Genomic DNA, 19,677 nt, shown 5'->3' with positions numbered 1-19,677 from the left:
CAGACACGAGAGGTATACAGCTGTGCACGCCCTCAGCCCGCTCCCTAAAACAGACACGGAGAGGTATACAGCTGTGCACACCCTCAGCCCGCCCCTAAAACAGACACAAGAGGTATACAGCTGTGCACGCCCTCAGCCCGCCCCTAAAACAGACACGAGAGGTATACAGCTGTGCACGCCCTCAGCCCGCCCCTAAAACAGACACGAGAGGTATACAGCTGTGCACGCCCTCAGCCCGCCCCTAAAACAGACACGAGAGGTATACAGCTGTGCACGTCCTCAGCCCGCCCCAAAACAGACACGAGAGGTATACAGCTGTGCACGCCCTCAGCCTGCCCCTAAAACAGACACGAAGAGGTATACAGCTGTGCACGCCCATCAGCCTGCCCCTAAAACAGACACGAGAGGTATACAGCTGTGCACGCCCTCAGCCTGCCCCCTAAAACAGACACTAGAGGTATACAGCTGTGCACGCCCTCGGCCCGCCCCTAAAACAGACACGAGAGGTATACAGCTGTGCACGCCCTCAGCCCGCCCCTAAAACAGACACGAGAGGTATACAGCTGTGCACGCCCTCAGCCCGCCCTAAAACAGACACGAGAGGTATACAGCTGTGCACACCCTCAGCCCGCCCCTAAAACAGACACGAGAGGTATACAGCTGTGCACACCCTCAGCCCGCCCCTAAAACAGACACGAGAGGTATACAGCTGTGCACGCCCTCAGCCCGCCCCTAAAACAGACACGAGAGGTATACAGCTGTGCACGCCCTCAGCCCGCTCCTAAAACAGACACGAGAGGTATACAGCTGTGCACACCCTCAGCCTGCCCCTAAAACAGACACAAGAGGTATACAGCTGTGCACGCCCTCAGCCCGCCCCTAAAACAGACACGAGAGGTATACAGCTGTGCACGCCCTCAGCCCGCCCCTAAAACAGACACGAGAGGTATACAGCTGTGCACGCCCTCAGCCCGCTCCTAAAACAGACACGAGAGGTATACAGCTGTGCACGTCCTCAGCCCGCCCCAAAACAGACACGAGAGGTATACAGCTGTGCACGCCCTCAGCCCTGCCCCTAAAACAGACACGAGAGGTATACAGCTGTGCACGCCCTCAGCCTGCCCCTAAAACAGACACGAGAGGTATACAGCTGTGCACGCCCTCAGCCTGCCCCTAAAACAGACACTAGAGGTATACAGCTGTGCACGCCCTCGGCCCGCCCCTAAAACAGACACGAGAGGTATACAGCTGTGCACGCCCTCAGCCCGCCCCTAAAACAGACACGAGAGGTATACAGCTGTGCACGCCCTCAGCCCGCCCCTAAAACAGACACGAGAGGTATACAGCTGTGCACACCCTCAGGCCCGCCCCTAAAACAGACACGAGAGGTATACAGCTGTGCACACCCTCAGCCCGCCCCTAAAACAGACACGAGGGGTATACAGCTGTGCACGCCCTCAGCCCGCCCCTAAAACAGACACGAGAGGTATACAGCTGTGCACGCCCTCAGCCTGCCCCTAAAACAGACACGAGAGGTATACAGCTGTGCACGCCCTCAGCCCGCCCCTAAAACAGACACGAGAGGTATACAGCTGTGCACGCCCTCAGCCCGCCCCTAAAACAGACACGAGAGGTATACAGCTGTGCACGCCCTCAGCCCGCCCCTAAAACAGACACGAGAGGTATACAGCTGTGCACGTCCTCAGCCCGCCCCAAAACAGACACGAGAGGTATACAGCTGTGCACGTCCTCAGCCTGCCCCTAAAACAGACACAAGAGGTATACAGCTGTGCACGCCCTCAGCCCGCCCCTAAAACAGACACAAGAGGTATACAGCTGTGCACGCTCTCAGCCCGCCCCTAAAACAGACACGAGAGGTATACAGCTGTGCACGTCCTCAGCCCGCCCCAAAACAGACACGAGAGGTATACAGCTGTGCACGCCCTCAGCCCGCCCCTAAAACAGACACGAGAGGTATACAGCTGTGCACGCCCTCAGCCTGCCCCTAAAACAGACACGAGAGGTATACAGCTGTGCACACCCTCAGCCCGCCCCTAAAACAGACACGAGAGGTATACAGCTGTGCACGTCCTCAGCCCGCCCCTAAAACAGACACGAGAGGTATACAGCTGTGCACACCCTCAGCCCGCCCCTAAAACAGACACGAGAGGTATACAGCTGTGCACACCCTCAGCCCGCCCCTAAAACAGACACGAGAGGTATACAGCTGTGCACGCCCTCAGCCCGCCCCTAAAACAGACACGAGAGGTATACAGCTGTGCACGCCCTCAGCCCGCCCCTAAAACAGACACGAGAGGTATACAGCTGTGCACACCCTCAGCCCGCTCCTAAAACAGACACGAGAGGTATACAGCTGTGCACACCCTCAGCCCGCCCCTAAAACAGACACGAGAGGTATACAGCTGTGCACGCCCTCAGCCCGCCCCTAAAACAGACACGAGAGGTATACAGCTGTGCACGCCCTCAGCCCGCTCCTAAAACAGACACGAGAGGTATACAGCTGTGCACACCCTCAGCCCGCCCCTAAAACAGACACGAGAGGTATACAGCTGTGCACACCCTCAGCCCGCCCCTAAAACAGACACGAGAGGTATACAGCTGTGCACGCCCTCAGCCCGCCCCTAAAACAGACACGAGAGGTATACAGCTGTGCACGCCCTCAGCCCGCCCCTAAAACAGACACGAGAGGTATACAGCTGTGCACACCCTCAGCCCGCTCCTAAAACAGACACGAGAGGTATACAGCTGTGCACACCCTCAGCCCGCCCCTAAAACAGACACGAGAGGTATACAGCTGTGCACGCCCTCAGCCCGCCCCTAAAACAGACACGAGAGGTATACAGCTGTGCACGCCCTCAGCCCGCTCCTAAAACAGACACGAGAGGTATACAGCTGTGCACACCCTCAGCCCGCCCCTAAAACAGACACAAGAGGTATACAGCTGTGCACGCCCTCAGCCCGCCCCTAAAACAGACACGAGAGGTATACAGCTGTGCACGCCCTCAGCCCGCCCCTAAAACAGACACGAGAGGTATACAGCTGTGCACGCCCTCAGCCCGCCCCTAAAACAGACACGAGAGGTATACAGCTGTGCACGTCCTCAGCCCGCCCCAAAACAGACACGAGAGGTATACAGCTGTGCACGCCCTCAGCCTGCCCCTAAAACAGACACGAGAGGTATACAGCTGTGCACGCCCTCAGCCTGCCCCTAAAACAGACACGAGAGGTATACAGCTGTGCACGCCCTCAGCCTGCCCCTAAAACAGACACTAGAGGTATACAGCTGTGCACGCCCTCGGCCCGCCCCTAAAACAGACACGAGAGGTATACAGCTGTGCACGCCCTCAGCCCGCCCCTAAAACAGACACGAGAGGTATACAGCTGTGCACGCCCTCAGCCCGCCCCTAAAACAGACACGAGAGGTATACAGCTGTGCACACCCTCAGCCCGCCCCTAAAACAGACACGAGAGGTATACAGCTGTGCACACCCTCAGCCCGCCCCGAAAACAGACACGAGAGGTATACAGCTGTGCACGCCCTCAGCCCGCCCCTAAAACAGACACGAGAGGTATACAGCTGTGCACGCCCTCAGCCCGCTCCTAAAACAGACACGAGAGGTATACAGCTGTGCACACCCTCAGCCTGCCCCTAAAACAGACACAAGAGGTATACAGCTGTGCACGCCCTCAGCCCGCCCCTAAAACAGACACGAGAGGTATACAGCTGTGCACGCCCTCAGCCCGCCCCTAAAACAGACACGAGAGGTATACAGCTGTGCACGCCCTCAGCCCGCTCCTAAAACAGACACGAGAGGTATACAGCTGTGCACGTCCTCAGCCCGCCCCAAAACAGACACGAGAGGTATACAGCTGTGCACGCCCTCAGCCTGCCCCTAAAACAGACACGAGAGGTATACAGCTGTGCACGCCCTCAGCCTGCCCCTAAAACAGACACGAGAGGTATACAGCTGTGCACGCCCTCAGCCTGCCCCTAAAACAGACACTAGAGGTATACAGCTGTGCACGCCCTCGGCCCGCCCCTAAAACAGACACGAGAGGTATACAGCTGTGCACGCCCTCAGCCCGCCCCTAAAACAGACACGAGAGGTATACAGCTGTGCACGCCCTCAGCCCGCCCCTAAAACAGACACGAGAGGTATACAGCTGTGCACACCCTCAGCCCGCCCCTAAAACAGACACGAGAGGTATACAGCTGTGCACACCCTCAGCCCGCCCCTAAAACAGACACGAGGGGTATACAGCTGTGCACGCCCTCAGCCCGCCCCTAAAACAGACACGAGAGGTATACAGCTGTGCACGCCCTCAGCCTGCCCCTAAAACAGACACGAGAGGTATACAGCTGTGCACGCCCTCAGCCCGCCCCTAAAACAGACACGAGAGGTATACAGCTGTGCACGCCCTCAGCCCGCCCCTAAAACAGACACGAGAGGTATACAGCTGTGCACGCCCTCAGCCCGCCCCTAAAACAGACACGAGAGGTATACAGCTGTGCACGTCCTCAGCCCGCCCCAAAACAGACACGAGAGGTATACAGCTGTGCACGTCCTCAGCCTGCCCCTAAAACAGACACAAGAGGTATACAGCTGTGCACGCCCTCAGCCCGCCCCTAAAACAGACACAAGAGGTATACAGCTGTGCACGCCCTCAGCCCGCCCCTAAAACAGACACGAGAGGTATACAGCTGTGCACGCCCTCAGCCTGCCCCTAAAACAGACACGAGAGGTATAAAGCTGTGCACGCCCTCAGCCTGCCCCTAAAACAGACACGAGAGGTATACAGCTGTGCACGCCCTCAGCCCGCCCCTAAAACAGACACGAGAGGTATACAGCTGTGCACGCCCTCAGCCCGCCCCTAAAACAGACACGAGAGGTATACAGCTGTGCACGTCCTCAGCCCGCCCCAAAACAGACACGAGAGGTATACAGCTGTGCACGCCCTCAGCCTGCCCCTAAAACAGACACGAGAGGTATACAGCTGTGCACGCCCTCAGCCTGCCCCTAAAACAGACACGAGAGGTATACAGCTGTGCACGCCCTCAGCCTGCCCCTAAAACAGACACGAGAGGTATAAAGCTGTGCACGCCCTCAGCCTGCCCCTAAAACAGACACGAGAGGTATACAGCTGTGCACGTCCTCAGCCCGCCCCTAAAACAGACACGAGAGGTATACAGCTGTGCACGCCCTCAGCCCGCCCCTAAACAGACACTAGAGGTATACAGCTGTGCACACCCTCAGCCCGCTCCTAAAACAGACACAAGAGGTATACAGCTGTGCACGCCCTCAGCCCGCTCCTAAAACAGACACGAGAGGTATACAGCTGTGCACACCCTCAGCCCGCTCCTAAAACAGACACAAGAGGTATACAGCTGTGCACGCCCTCAGCCCGCCCCTAAAACAGACACGAGAGGTATACAGCTGTGCACGCCCTCAGCCTGCCCCTAAAACAGACACGAGAGGTATACAGCTGTGCACGCCCTCAGCCTGTGCCCCAAAACAGAAATTTGAGGCATACAGCTGTATAACACCCACTGCCAAACCCCCTTCCCCACAAAACACACTAGAGGTATAAATCTGCTTTTATTGAAGTAGAAAACAGGAAGCCTCTGCAGACAGCGCAGGCTCCGTGACTGGGAATATACTATGGCATGCTGGGTGACCACACTGTGCCCGCGCTTTCCTGTTCATACCAGCAGTTCCTACAGGGACACGTGTATTTCTATGTGTAGTATGTTTGGCTCTAGTACTGCTACATGTGAAGCCAGCACCCCGGACACGGTGGCGTCTGGCTCAGGATTCAGCCATCTTCATGTCAACCACTGCCGCAGGGACGGGACACAAACCTTCGTCTATGGCATCTTCTGTTTGGTGGAGACGCCGGTTCAGCTTTCTGAGCACATTTTGTTCAAGTCATTTGAGCTTTGAGACTATGATATTAAAATGAGGATTGTGGGGGGCGTGAGACATCTCGGGGTCCTGAACCTCCCGGGGGGGGGACATGGCTGAACAGTTCATAGTAATGGACAGGAGAAGGGTGAGGAGAGCGGAGTTGATCATCAGGGGGAGGGAAATGGAGGACAGGAGTGAAGATGAGGATGAGGTGGGCCCACCAAGGAGCGGTGTGAATGAGTCCCACAGACGAGTGCTGCCATCAATATATGAACTTGTACCTTCACATCCACGCTCAATTTGCCCGCTGCTGTGCAAGGCATCGTTGATCAGGTCAGGGAGTCGCCCATTGAGGTCCACTGAGGCCAGGCAGCCCTGGAAACCATCTCTGGAGGCCACAAGTTTAGGTAGATTGCTGTACAAAACCTGAGTCAAGCCGGCAATGTACAGGTCACCTGTGAGGACAGAGAAGATGTGACCATTAGAGGAAAACTCTCATCTCAGATCCAGATCATTCTCATTATTACCGCAGACGAGATCCGGATGGTTCTCATTATTACCGCATACTACATCCGGATGGTTCTCATTATTACCGCATACTACATCCGGATGGTTCTCATTATTACCGCATACTACATCCGGATGGTTCTCATTATTACCGCATACTACATCCGGATGGTTCTCATTATTACCGCAGACGAGATCCGGATCGTTCTCATTATTACCGCAGACGAGATCCGGATCGTTCTCATTATTACCGCAGACGAGAACCGGATCACCCTCATTATTACCGCAGACGAGATCCGGATGGTTCTCATTATTACCGCAGACGAGATCCGGATGGTTCTCATTAATACCACAGACGAGATCCGGATCGTTCTCATTATTACCGCAGACAAGAACCGGATCACCCTCATTATTACCGCAGACGAGATCCGGATGGTTCTCATTAATACCGCAGACGAGATCCGGATGGTTCTCATTAATACCACAGACGAGATCCGGATCACCCTCATTATTACCGCAGACGAGATCTGGTGGTTCTCATTATTACCGCAGACGAGATCCGGATGGTTCTCATTATTACCACAGACGAGATCCGGATGGTTCTCATTATTACCGCAGACGAGATCCGGATCGTTCTCATTATTACCGCAGACGAGATCCGGATCGTTCTCATTATTACCGCAGACGAGATCCGGATCGTTCTCATTATTACCGCAGACGAGATCCGGATCGTTCTCATTATTACCGCAGACGAGATCCGGATCGTTCTCATTATTACCGCAGACGAGATCCGGATCGTTCTCATTATTACCGCAGACGAGATCCGGATCGTTCTCATTATTACCGCAGACGAGATCCGGATCGTTCTCATTATTACCACAGACGAGATCCGGATCGTTCTCATTATTAACACAGACTAGAACCGGATCACCCTCATTATTACCGCAGACGAGATCCGGATGGTTCTCATTATTACCGCAGACTAGATCCGGATCACCCTCATTATTACCGCAGACGAGATCCGGATCGTTCTCATTATTACCGCAGACGAGATCCGGATCGTTCTCATTATTACCGCAGACGAGATCTGGTGGTTCTCATTATTACCGCAGACGAGATCCGGATCGTTCTCATTATTACCGCAGACGAGATCCGGATCGTTCTCATTATTACCGCAGACGAGACCCGGATCGTTCTCATTATTACCGCAGACGAGATCCGGATCGTTCTCATTATTACCGCAGACGAGATCCGGTGGTTCTCATTATTACCGCAGACAAGATCTGGTGGATCTCATTATTACCGCAGACGAGATCCGGATCACCCTCATTATTACCACAGACGAGATCCGGATGGTTCTCATTACCGCAGACGAGATCCGGATGGTTCTCATTATTACCACAGACGAGATCCGGATGGTTCTCATTATTACCGCAGACGAGATCCGGATGGTTCTCATTATTACCGCAGACGAGATCCGGATGGTTCTCATTATTACCGCAGACGAGATCCGGATGGTTCTCATTATTACCGCAGACGAGATCCGGATGGTTCTCATTATTACCGCAGACGAGATCCGGATCGTTCTCATTATTACCGCAGACGTGATCCGGATCGTTCTCATTATAACTGTGGTTTTCTTTCTGTAATGGGATGTGAACTCACAATGCAAGTCAATGGGGACAGATCCATTCGACTCTGACACCGTTCATAACGGATGCAGAGGTCGTATTATCAGTAATGGAAGTGCTTTTGCTGAACCCTGCGGGATCCAGCAAAACGCTAGTGTGGAAGTAGTCTAAGTCAACTGTGACGGATCCATTTTTTTTAGGAGCCTAAATAAAATTTAAAAAAATCGATCCATCACCCATTGACTTTCAATGTATGTAGTGATGGATCCATTTTTTCCATTTTAATTTCACACAACCGCATCCTAACAGAACAGATGCATCCTGATGGGCAAAACCGAAACAGATCTTTTTAATTCCGGTATTAAGATCCTCTGCCGGATCTCAATACCGAAATTAACATCGCAAGTGTGAAACAGGCCTTATAAATACAAGCATGGAGAGAACCACTTGCTTAATGTGCACTGGATGACAATCCACCAGCTCACACGACACTAGATGGTGCTCCGCCTGTACACACGACACTAGATGGTGCTCCGCCTGCACACGCGACACTAGATGGTGCTCCGCCTGCACACGCGACACTAGATGGTGCTCCATCTGCACACGCTACACTAGAAGATGCTCCATCTGTACACACTACACTAGATGGTGCTCCATCTGTTCACGCTACACTAGATGGTGCTCCGCCTGTACACACTACACTAGATGGTGCTCCATCTGTACACACGACACTAGATGGTGCTCCGCCTGTACACACTACACTAGATGGTGCTCCATCTGCACACGCTACACTAGATGGTGCTCCGCCTGCACACGCGACACTAGATGGTGCTCCGCCTGCACACGCGACACTAGATGGTGCTCCATCTGCACACGCTACACTAGAAGATGCTCCATCTGTACACGCTACACTAGATGGTGCTCCGCCTGTTCACGCTACACTAGATGGTGCTCCGCCTGTACACACGACACTAGATGGTGCTCCGCCTGCACACGCGACACTAGATGGTGCTCCGCCTGCACACGCGACACTAGATGGTGCTCCATCTGCACACGCGACACTAGATGGTGCTCCATCTGTACACGCTACACTAGATGGTGCTCCGCCTGTTCACGCTACACTAGATGGTGCTCCATCTGTACACACTACACTAGATGGTGCTCCATCTGCACACACTACACTAGATGGTGCTCCGCCTGTACACACTACACTAGATGGTGCTCCATCTGTACACACTACACTAGATGGTGCTCCGCCTGTACACACGACACTAGATGGTGCTCCATCTGTTCACGCTACACTAGATGGTGCTCCATCTGTTCACGCTACACTAGATGGTGCTCCGCCTGTACACACTACACTAGATGGTGCTCCATCTGTACACCCTACACTAGATGGTGCTCCGCCTGTTCACGCTACACTAGATGGTGCTCCATCTGTTCACGCTACACTAGATGGTGCTCCGCCTGTACACACGACACTAGATGGTGCTCCATCTGTACACCCTACACTAGATGGTGCTCCGCCTGTACACACTACACTAGATGGTGCTCCGCCTGTACACACGACACTAGATGGTGCTCCATCTGTTCACGCTACACTAGATGGTGCTCCATCTGTTCACGCTACACTAGATGGTGCTCCGCCTGTACACACTACACTAGATGGTGCTCCATCTGTACACCCTACACTAGATGGTGCTCCGCCTGTTCACGCTACACTAGATGGTGCTCCATCTGTTCACGCTACACTAGATGGTGCTCCATCTGCTCACACTACACTAGATGGTGCTCCATCTGTACACACTACACTAGATGGTGCTCCATCTGTACACACGACACTAGATGGTGCTCCGCCTGTACACACTACACTAGATGGTGCTCCATCTGCACACGCTACACTAGATGGTGCTCCGCCTGCACACGCGACACTAGATGGTGCTCCGCCTGCACACGCGACACTAGATGGTGCTCCGCCTGCACACGCGACACTAGATGGTGCTCCATCTGCACACGCTACACTAGAAGATGCTCCATCTGTACACGCTACACTAGATGGTGCTCCGCCTGTTCACGCTACACTAGATGGTGCTCCGCCTGTACACACGACACTAGATGGTGCTCCGCCTGCACACGCGACACTAGATGGTGCTCCGCCTGCACACGCGACACTAGATGGTGCTCCATCTGCACACGCTACACTAGAAGATGCTCCATCTGTACACGCTACACTAGATGGTGCTCCGCCTGTTCACGCTACACTAGATGGTGCTCCATCTGTACACACTACACTAGATGGTGCTCCATCTGCACACACTACACTAGATGGTGCTCCGCCTGTACACACTACACTAGATGGTGCTCCATCTGTACACACTACACTAGATGGTGCTCCGCCTGTACACTCGACACTAGATGGTGCTCCATCTGTTCACGCTACACTAGATGGTGCTCCATCTGTTCACGCTACACTAGATGGTGCTCCGCCTGTACACACTACACTAGATGGTGCTCCATCTGTACACCCTACACTAGATGGTGCTCCGCCTGTTCACGCTACACTAGATGGTGCTCCATCTGTTCACGCTACACTAGATGGTGCTCCGCCTGTACACACGACACTAGATGGTGCTCCATCTGTACACCCTACACTAGATGGTGCTCCGCCTGTACACACTACACTAGATGGTGCTCCGCCTGTACACACGACACTAGATGGTGCTCCATCTGTTCACGCTACACTAGATGGTGCTCCATCTGTTCACGCTACACTAGATGGTGCTCCGCCTGTACACACTACACTAGATGGTGCTCCATCTGTACACCCTACACTAGATGGTGCTCCGCCTGTTCACGCTACACTAGATGGTGCTCCATCTGTTCACGCTACACTAGATGGTGCTCCATCTGCTCACACTACACTAGATGGTGCTCCATCTGTACACACTACACTAGATGGTGCTCCATCTGTACACACGACACTAGATGGTGCTCCGCCTGTACACACTACACTAGATGGTGCTCCGCCTGTACACACTACACTAGATGGTGCTCCATCTGCACACACTACACTAGATGGTGCTCCGCCTGTTCACGCTACACTAGATGGTGCTCCATCTGTACACACAACACTAGATGGTGCTCCATCTGTACACACGACACTAGATGGTGCTCCTTCTGTACACACGACACTAGATGGTGCTCCATCTGTACACACGACACTAGATGGTGCTCCATCTGTACACACGACACTAGATGGTGCTCCGCCTGTTCACGCTACACTAGATGGTGCTCCATCTGCACACGCTACACTAGATGGTGCTCCATCTGTACACACGACACTAGATGGTGCTCCGCCTGTTCATGCTACACTAGATGGTGCTCCATCTGCACACGCTACACTAGATGGTGCTCCATCTGTACACACGACACTAGATGGTGCTCCGCCTGTTCACGCTACACTAGATGGTGCTCCATCTGCTCACACTACACTAGATGGTGCTCCATCTGTACACACTACACTAGATGGTGCTCCGCCTGTACACACGACACTAGATGGTGCTCCATCTGTACACACGACACTAGATGGTGCTCCGCCTGTTCACGCTACACTAGATGGTGCTCCATCTGCACACGCTACACTAGATGGTGCTCCATCTGTACACACGACACTAGATGGTGCTCCGCCTGTACACACGACACTAGATGGTGCTCCGCCTGTACACACGACACTAGATGGTGCTCCGCCTGCACACACTACACTAGATGGTGCTCCGCCTGTACACACGACACTAGATGGTGCTCCATCTGCACACGCTACACTAGATGGTGCTCCATCTGTACACACGACACTAGATGGTGCTCCATCTGTACACACGACACTAGATGGTGCTCCGCCTGCACACACTACACTAGATGGTGCTCCGCCTGTACACACGACACTAGATGGTGCTCCATCTGCACACGCTACACTAGATGGTGCTCCATCTGTACACACGACACTAGATGGTGCTCCGCCTGTTCACGCTACACTAGATGGTGCTCCATCTGCACACGCTACACTAGATGGTGCTCCATCTGTACACACAACACTAGATGGTGCTCCGCCTGTTCACGCTACACTAGATGGTGCTCCATCTGCTCACACTACACTAGATGGTGCTCCATCTGTACACACTACACTAGATGGTGCTCCGCCTGTTCACGCTACACTAGATGGTGCTCCATCTGCTCACACTACACTAGATGGTGCTCCATCTGTACACACTACACTAGATGGTGCTCCATCTGTACACCCTACACTAGATGGTGCTCCACCTGTACACCCTACACTAGATGGTGCTCCGATCAGGTTCACTATGATATTTCTCTATTACACAGAGAATGATCCCCGGTTTAACCTATTTTTCAGGACAAATGCAATCATCTGGGGTGCCTCCGATAGAGATATTCACCCGCCCTTCTCACCTTTCAGATCGAGGTTCTTAGCTCCACTGATGACCTGTGTTACGGCCTTGGCGTCCACCTTCAGGGTGTGGGTATTGCTGTTGTCTCGAGTGATAACCACGTGATGCCACTGGTTATCATTCAGGGGTCGGTCACTGTTTCCTTTGATGACGTTTGGCCCATTCCCGAGATTAATCACATAGTGAATGTACCTGAGAAAAAAGGGTCACTCAGACTTCACAAGCAGCATGTGTAAAACCCCAAACCCCAACAACGGCTTCTAATCCTAAAAATAATAAACCTAAGCATACTTCCACCTAAAAGCTGAGATGAGGAGATGATTGCAGGGTCCTTCCCCTGGAGACCTGGTAGTCTCAGTGACCCCTTATGTGATAAGACAGGGATGGGGGCAGCAGCTCTTATGGGACTTTAACTATCCTGGGAGCTCATACCTAATAAACTTATGTCAGCCTCCAGCCCAGACTGCCCCATTCATAATGGAGTCTCTACCTTTCATACCTCCCGTACCCAAAGATGAACTGCACGTCTGCTGCAGGAGATGAGACCTCCATCAGATGCCCCCGATCAGCACGTTGCAAGTGGCCCCTTAGCATGCCAGGGCTACAAGGGGACTCCAACTGTTATGGGCTATAGTCTTAATCAGCACTGAAACAAAGTGTCACTCACATTAATCAAAGAATTAATGTGATTTTCTGCCAAGAATTATCTGATGGAATTTAGTCCTGCAAATCCCATAAAATGCCCCCCATAATTTCTGCCGATATGGGCCCACCTTTCTGCTCCAGCTCCTCCACATTTCGACTACCCAATGCTATCAATCCTTATCTGCACACATGTTGATCTCTCAATTCATACCCCTTGACAAGCTCCACCGCAATGAAGTCGTTGCCATCTCCACTGTTGAAAAGAATGAAGCCATCAGATGAGATGGTCTTGAACTGGAAGAAGAGATGCATGGAGGTGTAGGCCTGCAGGGTGGATAGGGTCAGATAGCTGGCCTTGGTCCGAAACGTGACAGGATCGGCTATGATGGGTCGAATGCCAAACCGTGCCTTCAGCTCACAGTAGTCAATGTCTCCGTTCTTGCAGAGGTCAATGTAGAGCATGCCATTGAACATGAGGCTCTGGAGGTGCCCAATGAACTTAGAGGGCACGGCAGAGGCAAAGCGTTTCTCAGTCATGGAGCCCGTCTCAATGTTGTGGAATTCTAGGCGGGTGTGATCACCTGCCATGGTACCTGGGTAACAGGATCAGAGTCAGTACGATTCCTAGCCACCGATGCAGAGCAGCTCAGGCAGAATGACAATCAGACTTACACATCAAATTCTGGAAAAGGTTGCCATCTGCTGGCAGACAACAAGAATGCAGGCAATCACCCCCATCATCACTGCTCACAAACACTACAGCAACCTCTGAATATTTTATATTACGTGAAGTAGAGCATTACAGACAGAAACTGTGATTCACCCATCTCACCTTCTGCCACATCATCATCCACGGTAAGTTTAAGGGTCTTGCCACGTCGGACCACTCTGACAGTGTGCCACTCATTATCATTCAGCTTCTGCCCCGCATAAAGTGTCTCGGGCCCCTTACCTAATATACGGTGGAGAGAGGTGTTACTGCCGCACCAGAGATAATCCACAGAAAATAGGACAGTGAAAGCCACCGCTGCGCCTCCAAAATAACTGGATATTGTATTCAAAGTGGGATCAGACAGCGCTGGGATATTATATATAATGTACAGGGATCTACTGCCTGGATATTATCAGGACGGATCAGACAGAGCTGGGATATTATATATAATGTACAGGGATCTACTGACTGGATATTATCAGGACGGATCAGAGAGCGCTGGGATATTATATACAATGTACAGGGATCTACTGCCTGGATATTATCAGGACGGATCAGAGAGCGCTGGGATATTATATATAATGTACAGGGATCTACTGCCTGGATATTATCAGGACGGATCACACAGCGCTGGGATATTATATATAATGTACAGGGATCTACTGCCTGGATATTATCAGGACGGATCAGACAGCGCTGGGATATTATATATAATGTATAGAGATCTACTGACTGGATATTATCAGGACGGATCAGACAGCGCTGGGATATTATATATAATGTATAGAGATCTACTGCCTGGATATTATCAGGACGGATCAGACAGCGCTGGGATATTATATATAATGTACAGGGATCTACTGACTGGATATTATCAGGACGGATCAGAGAGCTGGGATATTATATATAATGTACAGGGATCTACTGCCTGGATATTATCAGGACGGATCACACAGCGCTGGGATATTATATATAATGTACAGGGATCTACTGCCTGGATATTATCAGGAAGGATCAGACAGCGCTGGGATATTATATATAATGTATAGAGATCTACTGACTGGATATTATCAGGACGGATCAGACAGCGCTGGGATATTATATATAATGTACAGGGATCTACTGACTGGATATTATCATCAGGATGGATCAGACAGCGCTGGGATATTATATATAATGTACAGGGATCTACTGACTGGATATTATCAGGACGGATCACACAGCGCTGGGATATTATATATAATGTACAGGGATCTACTGCCTGGATATTATCAGGAAGGATCAGACAGCGCTGGGATATTATATATAATGTATAGAGATCTACTGACTGGATATTATCAGGACGGATCAGACAGCGCTGGGATATTATATATAATGTACAGGGATCTACTGACTGGATATTATCAGGACGGATCAGAGAGCTGGGATATTATATATAATGTACAGGGATCTACTGACTGGATATTATCAGGACGGATCAGAGAGCTGGGATATTATATATAATGTACAGGGATCTACTGCCTGGATATTATCAGGACGGATCACACAGCGCTGGGATATTATATATAATGTACAGGGATCTACTGCCTGGATATTATCAGGAAGGATCAGACAGCGCTGGGATATTATATATAATGTATAGAGATCTACTGACTGGATATTATCAGGACGGATCAGACAGCGCTGGGATATTATATATAATGTACAGGGATCTACTGACTGGATATTATCATCAGGATGGATCAGACAGCGCTGGGATATTATATATAATGTACAGGGATCTACTGACTGGATATTATCAGGACGGATCACACAGCGCTGGGATATTATATATAATGTACAGGGATCTACTGCCTGGATATTATCAGGAAGGATCAGACAGCGCTGGGATATTATATATAATGTATAGAGATCTACTGACTGGATATTATCAGGACGGATCAGACAGCGCTGGGATATTATATATAATGTACAGGGATCTACTGACTGGATATTATCAGGACGGATCAGACGGCGCTGGGTATTATATATAATGTACAGGGATCTACTGACTGGATATTATCAGGACGGATCACACAGCGCTGGGTTATTATATACAATGTACAGAGATCTACTGACTGGATATTATCAGGACGGATCAGACAGCGCTGGGATATTATATATAATGTACAGGGATCTACTGACTGGATATTATCAGGACGGATCAGACGGCGCTGGGTATTATATATAATGTACAGGGATCTACTGACTGGATATTATCAGGACGGATCAGAGAGCTGGGATATTATATATAATGTACAGGGATCTACTGCCTGGATATTATCAGGACGGATCAGACAGCGCTGGGATATTATATATAATGTACAGGGATCTACTGCCTGGATATTATCAGGACGGATCAGACAGCGCTGGCATATTATATATAATGTACAGGAATCTACTGACTGGATATTATCAGGACGGATCAGACAGCGCTGGGATATTAAATATAATGTACAAGGATCTACTGACTGGATATTATCATCAGGAAGGATCACACAGCGCTGGGTTATTATATACAATGTACAGAGATCTACTGACTGGATATTATCAGGACGGATCAGACAGCGCTGGGATATAATATATATAATGTACAGGGATCTACTGACTGGATATTATCATGACGGATCACACAGCGCTGGGATATTATATATAATGTACAGGGATCTACTGACTGGATATTATCATCAGGATGGATCAGACAGCGCTGGGATATTATATATAATGTACAGGGATCTACTGACTGGATATTATCAGGATGGATCACACAGCGCTGGGATATAATATATATAATGTACAGGGATCTACTGACTGGATATTATCAGGACGGATCAGACAGAGCTGGGATATTATATATAATGTACAGGGATCTACTACCTGGATATTATCAGGACGGATCAGAGAGCTGGGATATTATATATAATGTACAGGGATCTACTACCTGGATATTATCAGGACGGATCAGACGGCGCTGCGATATTATATATTATGTACAAGGATCTACTGCCTGGATATTATCATCAGGACGGATCAGACAGAGCTGGGATATTATATATAATGTACAGGGATCTACTGACTGGATATTATCAGGACGGATCAGACGGTGCTGGTTAATATTTGTTATGTATTGAAGGCAATGTAGTAAAATTCCTTTAATACGGCATCCAATAGTCCTCAAATTCCGATAGTCCAGTTCTTGTTTCTGGCACAGAACTGTCTGATAATCCGGAATCTTCTCACACCAGAAAACAGAGTAAATAGAACAATTAGCAGACTATTCTGATAATGACAACAAGATGATGTTAGCAGATTATTTTAGCACAATGTACACTATTTTCCATCGGACTGCATGTGTAGTTCATGTCCGTCTGATAATCTGGAATGATTGATAATACGGCATTTGTTTGTCCTATTGTTTCCGGATTAAAGGAATTTAAACAGAGGAAAGATAATAATGATAATCTTAGGATTTAGGACTGATGAAAGCACAGCACATTATGCCTGTTATCAATCATTACACAATGACTTCACATTTCTCACATGGGACACATTCCAGGATAGTAAGTTCATTAACCTCCCTAGCCATGATCCCCGCAGCAGCTCGTACCACTACATAGCCATGATCCCCGCAGCAGCTCGTACCACTACATAGCCATGATCCCCGCAGCAGCTCGTACCACTACATAGCCATGATCCCCGCAGCAGCTCGTACCACTACATAGCCATGATCCCCACAGCAGCTCGTACCACTACATAGCCATGATCCCCACAGCAGATCGTACCACTACATAGCCATGATCCCCACAGCAGATCGTACCACTACATAGCCATGATCCCCACAGCAGATCGTACCACTACATAGCCATGATCCCCGCAGCAGCTCGTACCACTACATAGCCATGATCCCCACAGCAGCTCGTACCACTACATAGTCATGATCCCCACAGCAGCTCGTACCACTACATAGCCATGATCCCCACAGCAGCTCGTACCACTACATACCCATGATCCCCACAGCAGATCGTACCACTACATAGCCATGATCCCCACAGCAGATCGTACCACTACATAGCCATGATCCCCGCAGCAGCTCGTACCACTACATAGCCATGATCCCCGCAGCAGCTCGTACCACTACATAGCCATGATCCCCACAGCAGATCGTACCACTACATAGCCATGATCCCCACAGCAGATCGTACCACTACATAGCCATGATCCCCGCAGCAGCTCGTACCACTACATAGCCATGATCCCCGCAGCAGCTCGTACCACTACATAGCCATGATCCCCACAGCAGATCGTACCACTACATAGCCATGATCCCCACAGCAGATCGTACCACTACATAGCCATGATCCCCGCAGCAGCTCGTACCACTACATAGCCATGATCCCCGCAGCAGCTCGTACCACTACATAGTCATGATCCCCGCAGCAGCTCGTACCACTACATAGCCATGATCCCCGCAGCAGCTCGTACCACTACATAGCCATGATCCCCGCAGCAGCTCGTACCACTACATAGTCATGATCCCCGCAGCAGCTCGTACCACTACATAGCCATGATCCCCACAGCAGCTCGTACCACTACATAGCCATGATCCCGCAGCAGCTCGTACCACTACATAGCCATGATCCCCACAGCAGCTCGTACCACTACATAGCCATGATCCCCGCAGCAGCTCGTACCACTACATAGCCATGATCCCCGCAGCAGCTCGTACCACTACATAGCCATGATCCCCACAGCAGCTCGTACCACTACATAGCCATGATCCCCGCAGCAGCTCGTACCACTACATAGCCATAATCCCCACAGCAGCTCGTACCACTACATAGCCATGATCCCCACAGCATCTCGTACCACTACATAGCCATGATCCCCGCAGCAGCTCGTACCACTAAATAGCCATGATCCCGCAGCAGCTCGTACCACTACATAGCCATGATCCCCGCAGCAGCTCGTACCACTACATAGTCATGATCCCCGCAGCAGCTCGTACCACTACATAGCCATGATCCCCACAGCAGCTCGTACCACTACATAGCCATGATCCCCGCAGCAGCTCGTACCACTACATAGCCATGATCCCCGCAGCAGCTCGTACCACTACATAGTCATGATCCCTGCAGCAGCTCGTACCACTACATAGCCATGATCCCCACAGCAGCTGGCAAAACTTCGTAGCCATGATCCCCGCAGCAGCTCGTACCACTACATAGCCATGATCCCCGCAGCATAGTCATGATCCCCACAGCAGCTGGCAAAACTTCGTAGCCATGATCCCCGCAGCAGCTCGTACCACTACATAGCCATGATCCCCGCAGCAGCTCGTACCACTACATAGTCATGATCCCCACAGCAGCTCGTACCACTACATAGTCATGATCCCCGCAGCAGCTCGTACCACTAAATAGCCATGATCCCCGCAGCAGCTCGTACCACTACATAGCCATGATCCCCACAGCAGATCGTACCACTACATAGCCATGATCCCCACAGCAGATCGTACCACTACATAGCCATGATCCCTGCAGCAGCTCGTACCACTACATAGCCATGATCCCCACAGCAGATCGTACCACTACATAGCCATGACCCCCGCAGCAGATCGTACCACTACATAGTCATGATCCCCACAGCAGCTCGTACCACTACATAGTCATGATCCCCGCAGCAGCTCGTACCACTAAATAGCCATGATCCCCGCAGCAGCTCGTACCACTACATAGCCATGATCCCCACAG

The 19,677-nt window shown here is 51.0% G+C and overlaps 1 protein-coding gene across 2 annotated transcripts in view; it reads right to left on the bottom strand.

Annotated features, from left to right (window-relative positions):
* The window catches only part of NRXN3 (neurexin 3), a 290,952-nt gene that overhangs the window by 133,641 nt on the left and 137,634 nt on the right, over window positions 1–19,677 (bottom strand). For both annotated transcript variants that reach the window (XM_044271725.1, XM_044271724.1), the window contains 4 exons: window positions 14,009–14,128; window positions 13,388–13,769; window positions 12,533–12,723; window positions 6,209–6,382 (listed from right to left, as the gene is read on the bottom strand). In XM_044271725.1, coding sequence (XP_044127660.1) covers window positions 6,209–6,382; window positions 12,533–12,723; window positions 13,388–13,769; window positions 14,009–14,128 — 867 coding nt within the window. The remainder of the gene's footprint in view (window positions 1–6,208; window positions 6,383–12,532; window positions 12,724–13,387; window positions 13,770–14,008; window positions 14,129–19,677) is intronic.

Source organism: Bufo gargarizans, chromosome 11 (assembly GCF_014858855.1).
Source record: "Bufo gargarizans isolate SCDJY-AF-19 chromosome 11, ASM1485885v1, whole genome shotgun sequence".
In the NCBI taxonomy this organism is placed as follows: Eukaryota; Metazoa; Chordata; class Amphibia; order Anura; family Bufonidae; genus Bufo; species Bufo gargarizans.
The sequence above is the reverse complement of the archived record's forward strand: the minus strand, read 5'-3'. Positions and strand labels throughout refer to the sequence as shown.